Source organism: Alligator mississippiensis, chromosome 12, assembly GCF_030867095.1.
Source record: "Alligator mississippiensis isolate rAllMis1 chromosome 12, rAllMis1, whole genome shotgun sequence".
Taxonomy (NCBI): Eukaryota; Metazoa; Chordata; order Crocodylia; family Alligatoridae; genus Alligator; species Alligator mississippiensis.
The window spans coordinates 52400024-52418920 of record NC_081835.1 but is presented as its reverse complement, the minus strand read 5'-3'; the positions used below and the strand labels follow the sequence as shown (position 1 = coordinate 52418920).

At 39.4% G+C, this 18897-nt stretch overlaps 1 protein-coding gene across 5 annotated transcripts in view; it reads right to left on the bottom strand.

Annotated features, from left to right (window-relative positions):
* CACNA1B (calcium voltage-gated channel subunit alpha1 B) overlaps positions 1-18897 on the bottom strand; it is a 475079-nt gene that overhangs the window by 64487 nt on the left and 391695 nt on the right. For all 5 annotated transcript variants that reach the window (XM_059715546.1, XM_059715542.1, XM_059715543.1 and 2 more), the window contains 7 exons: positions 17029-17125; positions 14975-15135; positions 13404-13541; positions 11503-11704; positions 9512-9676; positions 8507-8617; positions 8263-8346 (listed from right to left, as the gene is read on the bottom strand). In XM_059715546.1, the coding sequence (XP_059571529.1) occupies positions 8263-8346; positions 8507-8617; positions 9512-9676; positions 11503-11704; positions 13404-13541; positions 14975-15135; positions 17029-17125 (958 nt within the window). The remainder of the gene's footprint in view (positions 1-8262; positions 8347-8506; positions 8618-9511; positions 9677-11502; positions 11705-13403; positions 13542-14974; positions 15136-17028; positions 17126-18897) is intronic.

Genomic DNA, 18897 nt, shown 5'->3' with positions numbered 1-18897 from the left:
CTTAGTCTATACTAACTGCTTTTAGCCTTCTGTTAGCTAAAAGTTTTTCCCAGATATGGGAAAACACTGTACAGCAATGAATGGTAGCCAGATCTGACTGATGAAAGGGACAGGTGAGAAAAAATAGATCCCCATAGCATGCACATGGCCCAGAGTGGAATTTTCAAAGGTGTTGAAAGGAGGTAAGTTCCAGAGTTTCACCTAAATTCACTGTGTTGGGAGGATAACAGCTTTCATCTTCTTTAAAATACTAGTCCCAACACCTACTCTTGCAAGGTATGTTATCATATCATAAACTGCAGTTACAGGAGTAACCCAGTATGGAGACTGCTAGCAACCCAGGGTAATCCTACCACTTCAACATTTACAAAACTTTTGAGGGATTGTTCTTCACACTATTCACAAGCAGTGAAAGAGCACTGTGTGCATAAATCCCAGTTCACTGCATAGAAAACAGGTCCCTCAATGACAAGACTGCCCAGGACATTATTAGAATTGCATGCAATCAAAGGGGAAGCTCTACATTGCAATATTTCTCGGTTCAATAAAGCTTGCATTGATTTTCCTTTCACTGATCTACTCTGTATGAACGATAAATGTCATTCTTCTGGATTATTTCCTTCGTTCTTGCTTTGTTTTTTTCTGTTGCACAGATGCTGAACACTGACTGGTACCTTAGGTCCCAGTTTTAAATATTAGCTTTTTACCCCTTCCTATCGTTTAATGTTCCCCATACTTAGAAAGCTTATAAGTGACAGTAAATATGGCACCTGCTACTGGACAGATCTGTTCCTCCGATTATCTACAGTGCTGCACTGACTTCATTTGCTGAGAGGGAAGCTGCTGGCAGTGTCATCAGAGGCTCTAAAGATATGCAACACCAATCTGTATTTTATTGTGTCTATTGCATCATTAACAAAATCACAGGTCAATTAAAAAATCTTTTATCCAAAATCTGAGTTGCAATTCCTCATGCCAGAGCTGAATAGGTTTCCCCAGGGATTATCAAATCTGCATAAATTGCATGTTTATTGAATGGCAAAGTCACTGAAAATTATGTTAGTTTGCTACTGATTCTTTTTTTTTTTTTTTTTGTGACCAAGAAACAAAACAGGAAAAAATGGACTTCAAGCTTTAGATTTTTTAAGCTTTTCTTCACAAATTTGGTTACGACAACAACATTTGGCCTTTGGTTCTAGCAAACTGATTGGGATGTTTGGGGAATTTTTACTGCTCTTTACAGTCAGGAACCAACGTTTCATCTGCTGAGAAAAAGTAAACAGACAAACTATGTCTGAGCATGTGAACCATTTTATATGTGCAGACAGAATAGTTCAGAATAGTTCCTGCAAATACACATAACTCCATTAGTACATAAGAGGAGTTACTATACCTTGAGAAAAAAAATGGTTTCTTTGAAGTCAGTGGAAAAAATCCCAAGTTAATGAAGAATAAATTGAGTTTAGTGGGTGCATAAGGGGCACAATTCTGTCCTTACAGCATCGCTGCTATAACAACTCAGTTACTGTAAAGCACATACAGGTCTCTCCTTTCCAATTTTACTCTGAATATTTTAGAAAGGCAGGGTTTGAGCGTTCCACGGCCTTTTTCTTTGCTATCATTTCCTATCAGATATTCCCAGCTGTAAACCTCCAGTAAACTGGTTACAGAACATGTGTTTTTACATTGAGGCTAAAGCTAAATTCATCTCTAAATAAAACAGCAATTGTGCAACAGATACTTTAGATGTAAAAGCTAATACAGATTAAAAGAGATAATCTCAGCCTAACAAGCATGCCATTTCAATAAACACATTTCCTGACCATTGTAACTGACACCATATGGGCTTATTAAAATTGGAAGAGTCTGTAAAAGTCAAATGCATTTTTCTTGTCATTTATATTGTTTTGCTTGCTTGTTGCATTTCAGGCATCTTGGGCAAGGAAAAGAGACTGGGGCTAAAATTTCCAAGGGCAGAATAGGAAATTAGGAGAACATCTGTCATTAGATTTCAATGGGATTTAGGTGCATAATGCCCTTCAGACCTTTTCATAATCCAAACTTCATTTACATTATTTAGAGTTTCACTTTTGTTACTAGGCATCTTTTCTTTCTAGGAACATGGTGGGAAAATACAATTATGCTGGATTTGCAGAGGATGTTCAAAGCCAAACAAAATCAGTATTTTCATTTACATTCGTTTTAATAAAAGTCTTTGTCTTGCAAACAAATGACTCAATCTGTGGCTTCAAACTATCTGATACTTTGTGAATTGCTTTCCTTTTCACAAAGCCCAGCATAACTCAATATAAAAGACTGGTTGGTTAGAACTTTAAATCTGATTCTATCACCTGCAAAAATGTAGGGTTTCCAACCCAAACAATATTCCTTATTTGAAGTAATGGAGCTTTCTTTTCAGCTCTAATTTTATTGTCCAGCAAAATAAAGCAAGTGTCGTTTCCCCTTTGTCTTTATCAGTTCTAACAAGCAGCAGAGAAGAGACTATTGGTAACTCTGTTTGCCTCAGGTCACCAAGTAGCCCGTGGAAGAAGATGCAAAATAGAAGCTAGTTTTGAGGCGCACTGCAGACAGACAGTGAGGCTTTTCACCAGTACAATCTTATCCAAACAAAAATTAAAAAGAAAAAAAAATTAAAGAAAAAAACCATAAGTAAAGAAAAGCAGAGAATTGAAATAATTGTTTAAATTCAATGAAACCAACCGTGTCCTATATGTGATGTTTTCATGGATGAATATTTGCAAGATTATTTACAAATTTTTTTTTGAGCAGCAGGTGTACAACATACAGACGGAGACATGGTTTTCGCATTGTATGTTGATTGGATGGCGTGATTCAGCAGGTAGATAAGGAAAATAAGGAACAAAACAGAAAACAAAAGAGAAAATGAGTAATCAGGACAGGCAAAAAAGGAAACTCTGAAATTTTCTCTGGAAAAAGAAACGGTTGGGCTTTTTGGGGGGCGGGTATGTTTTTTGTTATGGTAATTATACAATTTTTTTAAAGGCTTCAAATCAAAATAAATTTTGAAACCTTAAAGGTAACACAGACAGTGTAGTAGTTATTTGCATTCATTTTGTAATGCAAATTAGAAGACAATTCACAAACACTTTTTATTTTTATTTTTTTTGTATTTCCAGGCATAGAAATAGATGTCAGTTTCACAAATGTTCAGAACGCCTCCTATAGGCCAGCTGCCTTCAGAAGGACTGCCTGCCTTTAACTCCGCCTACTTTCCTTTGGATACTAAAGACGGGGAAAACTGACATACATGTTTTTGCCTAAGGAAATAAAAAAAAAATCCACTGCATTCACAAAGTAAATTACACACAACATGGCTAAGAAATTAAATACAGGAATTAATCAACACATTTCTTTTCCTTTTTATCTTTACTCTGAAGTGGTTCAAAGGCTGGTGGAGGATACAACCACTCACAAGACTGGCCAGGTTAGCTGGTTTATTTAGACTGGAGAGTGAAAGCTGGGGAGACTGATTAAGCAGGAAACACTGTTTTGCCAGCTAGATCTATCCCTTGCCCACCTCTAGCCAAAGTTTGCCAGTGATCTCAGGACTGGTCTCACAGAGAAGTTCCTCTCCTATGGAGAGTAGGAAAGAATTTGCTTTTCATTGCATGGACACATGCAGGCAATCAACGCCAAACCAAGAATGGCAAAGATGTCATCTGGGCTTTGCGCTCAAGTCAAAGTAGCAATAGGTCAATTTAAACTGACAACTAGTTAGGACGGAGCATCCATGATGGGACTAGAAAAGAATGCCATGCAAAAGTCCAGACTGTTATTTATTAGCTAGGAAGCATCCTGCTCCAAAAAGGCCAGTTAAGCAGTAACAAGAACCTTTCTTCTAAGAAAGTAATAATATGCTGTGGATGTAGACCTTTGAAGAATGACTTTGAGAGGTTGAGTCCCCCTCCTTTGTCCAGCTACTGCAGTCAATAGAAACATATGGCCTTTACACTGTGCACCAGGTTGTTGTATTCTGGACTGTGCATGAGTAGAGAGAAGAGCTCAAGTCAGGGTGAGCATGAGCTGAAGTTCTCTGTGCTGCATGGAAGTAAGTCTCAGTTTCTTTGCTATAACACCCCTCTGCATGCAAGAGCAAAGGTAGGTAATGTGGTTGCATATCAAAAGAGTTTAAACGTGATAAAATAGCATGGCCTTACACATGGCTCTCAATTTGCTGATGAGACACCTCAGTACCTGCTCTCCTGCTAGGGCTCATTTCAGCTACTAGGCAGAGTCACTGGTATCTGCACAGCAATGCTCAGTTACCTCATTGTCCTTGTTCCTCATTTTTTAAATGATATAAATTCTTCAAAACTGGTAAGTGACTTAGGAGATCAACTCCTACTGAAATTTAAGAAGACACAGGCTCTCAAGTCACTGGTAGCCTCGTCACACATTTTTATACCAGTATTATTTTTATGCACCAATGTGAATGGCACTGAATTCCAAAGTGGGTGGATGCAGTACGCACGACTATAGTGTTTTGCTATGCGGTGGAAGAGGAGCAGGTAACAGCCTTCTTGCCTTGAGCAAATGGCTATCTTAAAATAAGTCAAACACATAGCATACCGACATTTGGGTAACTTACACCAGTGTAATTTTATTCAAAATTTTTCCCAAGATTTGCATGAGTAACATTCATGTAGAGCTATAGGGTGTGTCCATTCCTTTTTGCAACAATGTAAAAATCATTTGCACTGGTGTAAGTCTGACATGTGCCTAGGATCTAAGTTTGGAACTATTACTCTTGAAGTTTATACATGCAACCCACCTCCCCTGCAGAACTCACACACCGTGTCTGCAAGTAACTACAAGCTCCAGATTCTGGGGCATTGGAGGGGGCCAAAGCTGCCCACAATGTAATTTAGGCAGCTTTGGAACCTGTGCTCAGTAGAAGCAGTGGTCAGAATGGTGTGCATTGCACTCCTCCCCTCAACAGCGGGGTTCGTGAACCCATACCAGATCAAAGATTCAAATTCTTTCATTTGTGTTCCCCTGTGGGTGCCACGAGCTGTATGGAGGGAAGGAAGAGCAAGAGGAGATCCAATGCAGCCATGATCCTGCTACAAGAGGACTAAGACTGCGTGCAGCAGAATGTAACTACACATGCACCATTTTATTTGTAGATGACATCCTAAAATAACAGGCTTATTGCATTTAGGTTCTATTACTGATGTAATTTTCTGGCATACCATTACAAAATACAAGACACATAATTAAGCAATTGTTTCAAGGAATCTGTGTGTCCTCATCACCCTTAAGTGAGTATAACTCATTTCTCATGTTTCTTTAGGCAGCTTGTGTGATGCCTGTGCACTGTTAGCCCACTGACCCTCTCTGAAGTGTACCCTCTCTGGCCCCTAATTCATCAGAAGCCAGAGAAAACTGTTCATTAATGATGTGTGTGTTGCTGTAGACAGAGACAAATTACAGAGAGTTCAGAGGAGAGCAATGAAAATGAAAGAAGTTTTGAAAAACAAGTCTAGTGAGGAAAAGGTTGAGAGTACTGGGCAAATTTAGTCTGAAGGGAAAGAAGACTGAAAGGGAGGCATGATAGCTGTATACAAATTCTTAATAAAGGGATGATTTAAAGAGGACAGGGATCAAATAGGCTCATTAGTTGTGAGAGGCAGAACAAAGGGCAATGGGCTACGACTGCAACAGGGGACATGTCAGTTAAACATGGGGGAAATGTTTGTCAGAACAGCTTTGCAATGGAACATGCAGCCTAGGGAGTCTTCAGAATCACTGCAAATAGAAACTACACATACCTCTCTGAAAGGTGGTTTAATATATTTAGTTACTGTTAAATCAGGAGCCTCTAAAATGAAACTTAAGAATAGGAGCAAAAAGTGTTACAGAGGGCTGTAAAATGGCACCTTCTGATTTTCACTATACGGTGATTTTTCAGATGTAACTTACACTATGTTTTACAACCATTATTCTATCTGCCACTCTTTATACTTATGACTGAAGACATTAGTTACAGAAAATAAAAGAGTAATGTAGGCATACATACTGAATCAAAGGTCATGCCTAGTATACTGCATCTTCAAAATCCCTACATAAATCTGTTACAACTCACAAGGGAATTATGTTTGTCTGAGTATCAGTGTGCATACTTAGTCCTGGGGGTTATGATTATAGGTAGCTTTAAATTTCATCCCATTGTCTCAAGGGTTAGTTTGCTGCTGATATCTGCATGAATACGTAGGATATCCAGGGGTCAACCCCCTCCTCACTGTTCCCTTGCAGTGCAGAGAACAACTGAATATGGGGTACGTGAACGTGTTTGCAGCACCACATACCGCACGGCCACGCTGGTCTGGATGTGGCCTCTGTGTTCTCCTGACCATAGACTGCGCTCCCAGGTAACAACTCCTAGATTTCTTACCCAGCCCAAACCCCTTGTGACAAGTCCCTCCTCCTGAAAACACCAGCCATCTAGGTGGAAGGACAACCGTTTCCAAAGGTGTTGGGAAATGTTTATGCTGTTACTAGGATGGTGCAGCTTTGTACCATCAAAAATAGGCATGTAATTTAAGGGGGATAAACTGATCAATTCTGACATGTGATTTAGCATCCTCTCTTTTACAACTATCAGCTCTCTGTGGAACTAGAGCTTTTATTAAAAGAAAAAGCCTATGGGCTTAATATTATTAAAAGACAGAGATGGCTTAGGGAAAATGAAATATATTCCTCCATATGCAAGGTAATAGATTATGAGATTATAATAAACCCTTAAAGATCCTTCTTGATCACTGTCTATTGTCTTGATACACTGTATTAAGCATATATTGAATAAACTCGTCTAACAAAAAGCCCGTGTCACATATTATGGCTAAGGTATTCAAAGCTGCCTAAAAAAACCTAGATGCTCAAATTCAAGAGAACTGTGTCCCCCAAAACAGAAGTAACTGCTCTAAGCAGTCAATACATGTTCCAAAACGATGATCGGGGACATTGGTGACACTCGGGGATAAAAGTCTGTCTTGCTTTAGGTTTGAGAGTGTTGCTTTGTCTGTAGGCAATGTTTCAATAGGAAAATATAATCAGAAGTCTATGGAGTTTGTCTGTTGCATGTGAATACTGTTCATGTCGTGAACAGCAGTTTAAATACTCTCTCTGTGTTTTCTGATACTGTATTGAGAGATATTACATAATAATAAACTATATGGTTAGAACCAGTGATACAATTTTCACCACCATCCATACTTCCTGTGAACAAGTCCTTGGACAGGGCTTTTCCCAGTAAATGGGAAGAGTCTGAGCTCTCAACACAGAAATATCTGTAAACAAGTGTTTAAAAGATTAAGGAGGAAAAGTAGTGACGTTACATCTTCAGTATGCTCACACCAAGAATCACCAGTATGGGCTGAAAACATGTACCTGGGTTAGGATGGGCAAACTTTATCAATGTGGGCTAAGACCAAGTTCTTAGCCTGAAGTCACTTCATTCACTGTCCTTCCAAAAAAAGTCCACTAGAATTTAATATAAGGTCTGTATACTCATATACTTATGTAACAATGCTATATTTTTACTGTATTTTATAGCTTGGTTGATAAGCTGTATGGAAAGGATCTCATTCTCCTTCAAATTATTTAATATAATTTCCCTGGAACCATTTTATGTAGATAAAAAATAAAGTATAATCCAAACATATCTAAACTAAGACTATGGTGATGCTGTAACCATCCTCCTTCCTTAATCTGTCCTCTCCTCACTGTTTTTTTATCTCCATTGGCTGTGATACATACACAGAATAGAGACTGAGAAGAAAGAGAAGGAGACAGCATCTTTCTGCTTTCTCTCTGAAGTAGGTAGTACATGGGTGGTACTCTGAAATAATCATCATCATAAACCATTTGGGATTTCAGCTCTATTAAATTCTACAGGACTTTTCCATAAAGGGGTAAAAAAGGCTTTAGGATAGGATGCTTTTACTAAATGAGAAGGAAATAGCATTTCCTAGCACAGCTACTAGCTTTGTCATTCTCATCAGAGTTTCTTGTATGGAAGTCTTTAGGGCAGACAGCAGTGCTCAGCCCTGTGGAAAGAGCAGACCTGATGTGAATGGGCTGCCAAGCCACCAAAGAATATCATCTCATGATGAGTCCTAGAGGTGACTCCAGGGAACAGGTTGGTGGGAAGAAGGTACAGTGCTTTGACAGGATACAGCTTTGTTGGTAAATGAGGCAAACTAAGCAAACCGTACTTACCGCAATCTCTGTTACTAAAATATCAGTAATACTTCCCAATACTGTTACAAAATCAAAGACATTCCAAGCATCTCGGAAATAATTCTGCAAAATAAAAACACAAGAGAGGGAAAAGGAATCTAGAAGTTATTTTCTTTTACAGAGTGGATTGCAAATTGGTTTTTAATCATTGCATCATTCCAGAAGCAAAAAGATATTTGACATGAGGGGAAACCAGCAGAAGGTAAATGAAAGAAGAACATACCAGTACACCAAAGGCAATGATCTTCAACACACATTCCATTGAAAACATAGATGTAAACACAATATTCAGGCATTTCAGCATTTCTTCATATGCTTCTGGAGCATCATAGAACTAAACCAGAAGGGAAGAAAGGCTGTTAATGAAGGACTTGTTATGCTAATGGAATAAAATGTTCACAAATGCTTGCTTGCCTGTAAGATTATCGATGTGAGAGTAAGATTTTGTATATACTCAATGGCTACATCTTGCTTTCTGCCATGGACCATTTGTGTCACTCCAGAGGCATAAAGAGGCCATTACACTGCTTTAATAGGCCAGATCAGCACCGAGGAACCCTCTACTAATGGAGGCCATCCTAGACCTGTGGGTAGCATTGGCTGGGTATGCAGAATGTGCCCCCTGGAATGCTGCTGCTCTCCCCTGATCTCCAGCAATTTAATGACCCCTCCGAGGTTGCTGTTAGTAAAAAGTACTCCCCTCTTCCCCCTGAGGTAAGTAAAAGCTGTTCTAAGGTTCCTTTGACTCAAACCAGGGATACAATGGCTCTCCCTTCTGGATAATGTGGCAAACAGAACTTAGCTAGTTCCAGCAATCCTTATTCTGATTGCAAATCTAAGCAACTCTATTGACTTTACTGGAATTGATTTGGTTTTCCAGTGTAAATGGGATGCATCTGACCCCTATTTGGTCGTAAGAGAATTAATGAGAAGTACCAAGCTTCTCAAGAACTGAGTCCCAGTCCTCTATAAACAGGCTTAGAGGAGTACAGGAAGCAGCAAGGCAAGCTAAGCAGCTCCCTGAGCTGGGGATTCTACTCTTATAGGATTTCATGTCCAGGCAAGCTTTTTCAGTAAGATTGAAGCAGCAGATATTGCTATAGCAAGGTTAAAAACCAAGCTTCTGCCTTTCATCTTACTAGAGAGTCTCAATCCCTCTACTCCCAGAGCAAATTGTGCATTGCCTAGGCAGCACAAAGTTTGGACAAACTAATAATAGCTCACTAACCTTCATCATCAGCACAATTGTATTGAGTGCAATCATGACCATGATAAAATATTCAAAGGGAGGGGACACCACAAACTTCCACATCTTGTATTGAAAAGACTGCTTGTTTTGAGGCATGTAGCGGGTCAGTGGTTTGGCACTTATGGCGAAGTCTATACAGGCCCTCTAGAAAACAGGAACATGTTAAACATCAAAATGAGCTGGCACCCTCTGATAAACCACGGAGCTTGCAGAGAGCTGGCTGGAGTATTTTGCAGAGGATGGACAGCAAATGTATTGTTTCAAAAAGTGTTTTAGATAGTTTCTGAACACTGAAGAAAACTACTGTAAAATATAGCACACATGGTATGTGGACCACCACTGACAGTGGAATAGTTCCTGAAGCAGTGAACTACACATACCACCCCCCGTAATCATCTACTGTCCTCCCCTAAGCAAAACCTAAAAGAAAAGAGGGGCTTTATATCATGCCCTAGCATTCAGCAAGTCCACAAATGCAGGGCACCCAGTGAGAAAACCTTGCCAATGCATTTCTGATGCTTAATTCTACAGAACTGGGTCAGGTGATTAGTACAGATGTCATTTGTATACCAAAAAAAGAGTGAAATCTCTATATATTTACACACAGTGAAAATGCTCAGCTGATAATTCACATGAAATATGAATGAAACACATCTACTATTGCAATCAGCTCTGGAAGGCACTGTGAGATTGTATACCCATGGAAGGTCAGTGGCTCATCTCTTCCAGGTGTTGTCATTTTTTCATGTTCCCATGAGTAAAGCTGGGCAGGAAACAGCTTTCCTGTCCTACAAGAAGATGCATGTTTGAAAAAATGTCCTGTTCTGAATTGAGACAGGAATTTTAAATCTCCAAATTTTTTCAAGAAACCCGAAAGAACCTTTGGTTCAATTTTAAATACATTATTTCCATTAGTTCAAAACGTGTTTCTGGTCTTAAACTTTTTATTGGTTTTTATTGTTTTCGATTATTAAACTAACTAAAAATCAACTAAAATTAGTTTTGAACTAGAAAATGTGAACATTTTGTTCCAAAAATGTCCAAGGAGGATATTCCAACACATTCCAAACTTTTTTCCACAACTTTTACTCAAAATTTAAAATATGTTAAATTCACATATTCCCATGGGAAATTTCAGGTTAAATGAAATCAGTATTTTCTAACAAAATATATCCTACAGAATGTTTATTGATAAGCCCTAATTGTAAATACCTTCTTAAAGAAGAACTGCAAACCTTTGGGCATCAAGAACATGCAGGTTGGTACCTAAGGGAAACTGATCCTTTAAATTCAGGGTTCATCCTCAAGAAAAATACATCTAAGTCTACAGTCACTGGTGTAAACTGGTTTCATTTATGTATATTAATTTTAGAAATTTTTTTTTTAGAAATAAGGGATTGATTGTGAAAGTGAATAACCATATCTTAGAGCCAGGCATGAGAGTAGGTGCCACACAATCCCCCATGCAAGAACAACCCTGGGGTTAATCCTATCTTGCATACTTCCTGGACAGAGACTGATACCATGGATTAAAGCTAGGGGTAACTTGGGCAAATACCTTGCACACATTCACCATTAAAAATTCTGGATCTCTACTAGTGTAGATAGAAACATTTTTTTTAGTTGTCTGGAGAAATTGTGGTTCAACTTATTATGGTTGTGGTTCAACTTATTATTCTTGTTGCTGTCTGGCCACTAGAAAGCAAAACAGTATACATATTCATGCATGTGCGCACACACACACACACACACACACACACACACACACACACACACAAATATATAGTGCCAGCACTTAGCATCTTTCCATTTTGAATGTGAAGATGTGGGCAAAAGAGACATGTAATAATGTTTAGTGACTCAGAAAAAGCTGGAATATCTCATTCACAAGATATCAAGATATTTTGAGCCAAAAAAAGATGTGAGCATCTAATCTACACATGGTTGCTGGACTCATAAGGCCCGGTTACCTCATTTTTCTCTAGGCTGCATTCCGACATCACTTTATCTCCTTGCTCCTGGAAGGTGATGATGATCAGCGCCACAAATATATTCACAAAGAAAAAAGGGAAGACAACAAAGTACACCACGTAAAAGATAGACATTTCCATTCGATAGCCAGGGCTGGGACCTTGTTCCTCATATGTAGCATCCACCGAATGCTTCAATACACTGTAAACAAATGCAGAGAGAGAAGAAAAAACCCCAATGACATAAAATACAACACAACATACAATTATGTTCATAATAGCACCAATTTTTCCTATAGGGTGGCCTTGCCTCAGAGGCTTCATTGTAGAGATTCTTCCCTACATGTATAGGCTCAACTCATTTCTATCTTGTGATCAATCTTGAGAAATTACAGGAGTTGGGGATACTTTGGAGTCTCTGGCACTCTTGTTTTCTTCTTCTTCTTCACTCTTGTGTCAACAGGTATGAGTAGTGGAAAGGCTGTGATTAATGAGTGAGCAGTCCCTTGAGCACACTGCCCCAAGAATATGGACTAACACAGCTGGCCAAGGCACTGAAAGCGTTCATTTGTTATTTTATGAGGGATGAATGAAAGGGATTATGTGCCATGTGGAAAGACTTCTATGTTGCATTTTTTTAAACTAATACTTCCTGGGACAAAGCATACCAAAATAAAGTCACAGGCTTCATAGGAAATGCAATTTTGATCAAAAAAATCTAGAATACTTTTGTTATGGGTCACATTGCTCCCTCTCCCTACTTTCAAACCCATTAGTTTGTATATATCGTGTAATCTATACCATAGCAAAAAAAAGCAGTGCAAGTCTGAAGACCAGAAATGACTGATTATATACTGAAAAGTGCCTGTGAAATACCACTGCGCAACTTCACAGGACTATGCAGAAAAAATACACACTAGGGATGTGTGAAGCGGGCCCTATTCAATTCGGATTTGGTCTGAATCAGGGACAGTGGTTTGATTTGTTGATTCGGATCACTGTCCCTGATTCAATTCGGCCGAATCCGAATCTGACGATTTGATGCTGATTTGGAGAATCGGTGATTCAAGACAGACGCAGCTTTAGAAGTTTTTTCTACATACCTTGAGGTACCAGCTTGGCTTGTGAATGCTGCGGTGCTGGGGCGCATGGGAGTGTGGGGGAGCCCCTCCATGTGCTTGGCAGCGAACCCGGAAGTGGGCCGGAAGTACTTCTGATCCACTTCTAGGTCTGATGGGAAGCATGTGGGCCCTGCCGCCGCCCCCACCCACCCAGCTCGGCGATCAGCCACAGGGGGACCCCTGGTCCCCCCCAGACCCAAGAGGCACCAGTCACTGAGCTGGGGAGGCACAGGGGGCCCCGGGGTGCTCCCCAGAGGACCTGGAAGTGGACCAGAAGTGCTTTTGGTCCACTTTGAGGTCTGCTGCTAGGCACACTGGGGACTCCCCCGCGCTCCTGTGGGACACTCCATGCGCCCCAGCATCACAGCACTCATGAGCTGCCTAGAGGTATGTAGAAAAAACATTTAAAGCTGTGTCTATGTCCAAATCTCTGAATCTTTCTGAATCTCTCCAAATTGATTCAGAGGGTTCCAGTTTGATTTGGAAAGATTAAAGGGTCCTCTGATTAGATTCAGATATTTGGCCATCGAATTGGGCCAAATCTCCGCCAAATCGAATAAGGGACCGAAGCTTCACACAGGCCTAATGCACACCACCCTATCTCAGTAGGGCGCTTAGAGCCCTTCAATAATGACATTAGTAAAACTGGACTCTTGGCTCATAAAGGACACTCCATCCGTTTTGCACAAGTATCTTATTATTTCTCTGTCTCTGAGAATTATGAAGAGTTAGCATTTTTCTCAATAAAGTCACTTAACCCAATAAATTCCTCATACTCACGTTGGCCACCCTTCTCCCGTGGAGACAGTGAATAGTGTTAACAGAGCCCAAAGCACGTTGTCGTAGTGGAACTCATATTTTTTCCACTGCCTGGGCTTTGCCTCCACCTCACTCTTTTCATAATCCAGGTACTGACCCCTAAGAAGAAAAGAGGTTTGAAACACGTGAAAGAGCCAAGGCTCAAAAGGAATTTAATTATGATCATTTCTACTATTGGTATTACAACAGCACTTCAGAGCTCCAATCATAGACCAGAATCCCACTGCGCCAGGCACTGTACAAACACAGAACAAAAGTATAGTCCCTGAGTTTCTAATTTAAAACAAATATCATTTTAACACCTGTACAAGGCATATGACCCTGTGACCTTTGGAACAGCAAGGGAAAGCACTGTCTTGCAGGCTGTTCATTACATGGAGATAAGTGTTGAGGTAAGCTTGCAATTAAGAAGATACTATTTATTTTGGGGTCTGTAATATTCTGACATAGCATAAAATTATTATAAACTGCTGGGGAGTTCTATATTTCTGCTTAAAATTAAAGCAGTTGTACTGGCAATGAGAAAATAAAAATAAAATCCCCAGACACTGCATAGAGATTTGCTCTGCTACGGTGAAGTCAGCCAGCCAGCTAGTGGACAGAAACTATAAACAGCAGCCCCAGGTAGCAGTGTTTGATGCACTGTTGCTGATCGTACTGTGGCCACTCTCAATGGTTTGAGTGACAAAAGCAGCAGCGAGCAAGGAAGATGCCTGCTGGTTTGAGGTATAGAAGAACAACACAGTAAGACCTTTTAATGGAAAAGAACAAATCAGACTGGAAGAGAGACCATGTTATGATGGGCTTCTATCATGCTATAGTTAACAATGGAATAATATCATGCTTAAAATTACTTGAAGTATTTTAAGTATATTTGAAACTTCTTACTTATTCATTTTTCACTTATTCATTATAAGGTTTTAAAAAAAAAAGTTCTCAAGTACATAATCAGGCAGGAAACTAGTAGCCAGTCTTTTCCAACAGTTATGCTTATGCTGATCATTAAGCACAAACTTAGTCCCACTTAATTTGGTGACGTTGCTATGATGCCATGCTCTAGTACTTCCTTTTAGAAGTACTAAAACATGGTGCAGCATGGGTGGTTACTGCACTGTGCGGGCAGCGCGCACTCAGATTTCCCCGCTACGTCGCCATTGGGGTGCGCTATATCTGGGGAGCATGCCGCTACAGAAACCTAGTGTGTAGGCCCAGGTGATTGCTACGGAGATGTAGCATGCCATATGGTAACGTAATGCATTGCTACATTGCCATGGGGCAATGTGTAGACATGCCCTCAATGTACAGTTAAACTCTTGAAGGAATTTTACTAGGGATAAAATTCATGTCTGGTGTAAGTCTGTTGAAACAACACCCTTATTTATTAGAACCACAGCAGAATGAATTGGAAGCAGTACACAATCACACAGGAGTGATCACTGCCCAGGGAACTCCTCAAGGGATGCAGAATTTTCTCTTGGAGGCCAAACACTTCCTGCTTCTGGCACAGGCAGCCCCTGCCATTCTTCAAGTACCTGCAGTCCTTCTCTAGTTCCTTTGATTCATCCGTGCAGTAGAAGAATCTGCCTTTGAAGAGTTGCACAGCAATGACAGCAAAGATGAACATGAAGAGCATGTAAACAATCAGGATATTGAGGACATTCTTCAAGGAATTTACTACACAGTCAAAGACCGCCTGTGGAGTTATGGGAATAGGGGAGAGGTTAGAAGAGAGAGAGCTCAACATCTAGCACCTATAGAAAAACATTTCATTTTGAGCATGTACCGGATTTATACTGGGTTTGTCCTAGAAAGACTCCTTTAACTCGGACAACAGATCTTGCAAATTCTTACTACTAGTAGTAGCAACTAACAGCTATTACTAATAGCTTTCTCTTTACTTGTAAGAGTTAAAAATGTGGGACTGCATTCTGTAGTATTACTAATTAAAATGGTGACTAAAATTGCCAGCTGGGTAATCTGGGTAAGTAGTATTAGTCCTAAACAAAATATTTTCATAGCTGGTTGATTAAAAGAAAAATACATTTGTGTTTAATATAGTCAACCACTGATAGGGGGAAAAACTTGTAAAATAAATGGCTCAATGATTATTATTCAAACTGTTTGAATGGTAAGAAAATATATTTAGTGATAAAATACCAGAATGCTTTGAATATATTACTTTTACCAAATAGTCAACCAGTGTGTTAACTAACTATGAATACTATAGTCAGCAAAAATAACTTGTGAATTGCCTGCAAACACTTGGCAAATATATTTGATTTTTGATAAGCCATCAATTCATTAATGCAAGTTTAAAGATTGTTCTTGCACAGTTTTTCTTTTGTGATACAATATATTGGTTGTATTTGCCTTGATTGGAAAAGTAGGTGATGTAGCATTGTTTCTGTTTCTCTGAATGGAAAAGAGTAACACAAAATGACAGTGCAGACAGTGTGAATTGCTCTCTGAAAACATTTTCTAATAATCCCATAAACCAAGGTTATCTGCAAAGAATGAATGCAAAAGGGATGTAAAGACACGCAATGTGAATTCAATTTGTTATTCACATAAATATTTGCTGACTTCTGAGTATTGGAGTTTCTCTCACAAATATAGGTTTGAAAATAAATAATTTGTTTAATAAAAAGCAAACATTCTTTTGCCTTCTGCAGTAGATAAAAACTAATGCTGCTGATTTCAAGGACCATAGAGCTGCACATTTATGTTTCCAATCAACTCAACATGGTCTTTTCCACAGTTTAATTGTATTCTTACTTACATTTGGAGGCAAATTTAGCACTCATGAAAATTAAATTAGCTGAAACCCAAATGATCTGTTTGAATATGAAGCATGGTGATGTGAATAAAAAAGGATCTAGATCAAGACTAACCCTTTTGTCTATTTTGCAGTTTGTAAAAACAAGAATATGACTGATGGCTTCACAAAAGCAAAAGTATTCTCTTTTTTTTTTTTTTGGCCCAGCTCAAATGAAAGAGCCGTAAAGTGTTACTGATCACTCTGCAGGGTAAATATTTCCTGCACAGGTTCCTAACAATGCAGATCACTTCAATTCTGTAACTTCTCCCACCTCACAATTTCAGCAGCAGGCTACTGCTAAACAACACTAACTTCATTCCTGAAATAATATAAATAACTAAGCACAAGCTATTCAATTCATTCAATTCTATTAATTTCACTTTGTGACTCAGGATGCCTGAGATGAACCTATGACCACCAAATCCTGAACAGACTAAAATTCCTCAAAGTTCAGTCAATAATTTCTGCAGACAGAGCTTGGCAAAACTGTGGTGTTTGTTTTCTACCAGCCAGGCAAAGATGAGCATGCCAAAATTCACTCTGGCACACTGAAACATTTCAAAATCAAAAACTGTGTTGAATTTATAGATTGCATTTTGGGGGGATTTTTTTAGAAAACACTAAAATACTTAATGGATAAGCAATCATTCACAAAATACAATTAAAAAGCCATAATTCATCCAGTTTAAGTTTATTTAGGCCATTTTGCTCACAGCTCTGCCTTCAAGACCCACAGCAAAGAGGAACTATTTCCAATTATTCTCCAACCTTTAACTTTGGCAGACGCTTGATGGTCTTCAAGGGTCTTAGCACCCGCAGAACTCGCAGTGACTTGATGGTGTTGATATCCTTGCCTTTGGTTCCTCTGCAAGTGGGGGGGAAATACAACAGTGAAAAAGGAAGGACCTTGGTTCTCACGAAACTTATGAAAAGGCCTACAGGTACCCAGATCTTTCAAGTTTGGAGCTATCGTCTCCATTTTCTCTGCACACAGCAGTGGTGGTTGGGAGTTGCAGTAACCATCCACTTGGGAAGTGTAAAGCAATGTGCAGAAAGGAAGCCAAGGGCAGAATTTAGCCCTTAGAAAGTTTATCTGCTTGTGCTCTCCATCCCTGCATCACTTCCCAGGTATTCACTCTCTTCCTTCCCACCAAAGTAATGCTCATAACCAGAATGAGAATAGATCTGCATGTCTGGTAATGACAGAGAAAGTAGCTATCACACAAGTGAAGCTGCAACCACTGGCGGGAGAAGGGGAAGAGATGCATCTGTCCGCCTGTCTTGTGAATCTACACCAAAAGTTTTTCTTAGCCAGGATTATGTGTATCACCTACCCTTCTGACAAAGACAGACATTTTGCTGATACCTCTCAGTGCAATTTGTCTGTATGGTTTTCAAAGTGGTTTGGAGGGAAGGTTTTCCTTAGTGAAACAGACAGGGAACACAAGAAACTGAATCCTTTGATGGGCAGATGGACAGCACACACTCTTGGCGCAGAATAAGCTTTCCATTTCTGCACTCTTTACCATTACACTATTGTTCTCAGGTTTCTTTTGGAAGACATGCTGCCAATACCATGCTGAGCCATGTAATATGCAGACATATTACATGCCTGAAACAATACTAGTGTAACTCTCCAGTCCATGCATGCAGATGTCAGAGGTCACTTCTGTTTTGTTAAAAGCGTGTGCAAATGATTAATCATTTATGCAAACATGGCTGTTCATTTTATTACAATTAGGGAGGTTGGAAGTGAAGGATTCCATTTCTACCTCAACCTTCCCTCGAAATAAAGAAAAGAGGTTTAAAGTTTTGTTTTCTTTTTTTCTGAAAAGACGCAGCTAGGCTCTCTGCCAACCAGTTTGTAGAACATAATGAAATTCAATTTTACTTAGTATTGTGAGAAAATGAGATGGAAAATGATAGTAAAGCTGACCTCTAGACTATGGGCTTAGGTCTTAGGACTGGTTTAAATACACACTTGCACTGTAATAACAAAAGGTGCAGATGAGCAGTGCTTTGGAACCCTTCACTGAATGGTCTCCTCTCCCATTCACCAATTTGCCAAGCAATGCTTACCTTCATTATTGGGAAAACATACCAAGAAAAACATGATTATGCTCAGAGAGTTAGAAATGTAACCCCTGCCCCACCCATGCACACACTATGATTCTGGAGAAACAATATCTAGAAAGAAGAGGACGGATCATACGCTATAGGTTACTCAAGCCTCTGAACTTAGTGAATGTAGTGACAGCTTTTTTTTGTACTTTGGACAACTGTCCACTTAGAAAGTATCGAGACACCAACAAGTTACTTTATGCTGTCAATTAAGCAGTGGTCATGTTATCTCAGAGGATTGTTTTGGCCAGGATTGATGAGGCTGTATTTGAACCAGCATCCACGAGGGGAACATTAACTATATCTCATTGCCAATATTTTCCCTCTATTCAGTGGTCAGTCACTTCTGTTCATTTTCAATGCAAGAATAAGCTAATGAGATAAAGGAATATTCCTAATGTAAACTGAGAGGCTCTTGCCTGTTTCACTATCACCTTCATAAATCAGCTTATGGTCTGTTTTATGGGACAGGATAACGAGGGACGAAGCAGTAGAGGAAGAGACTGCAGAGACAAA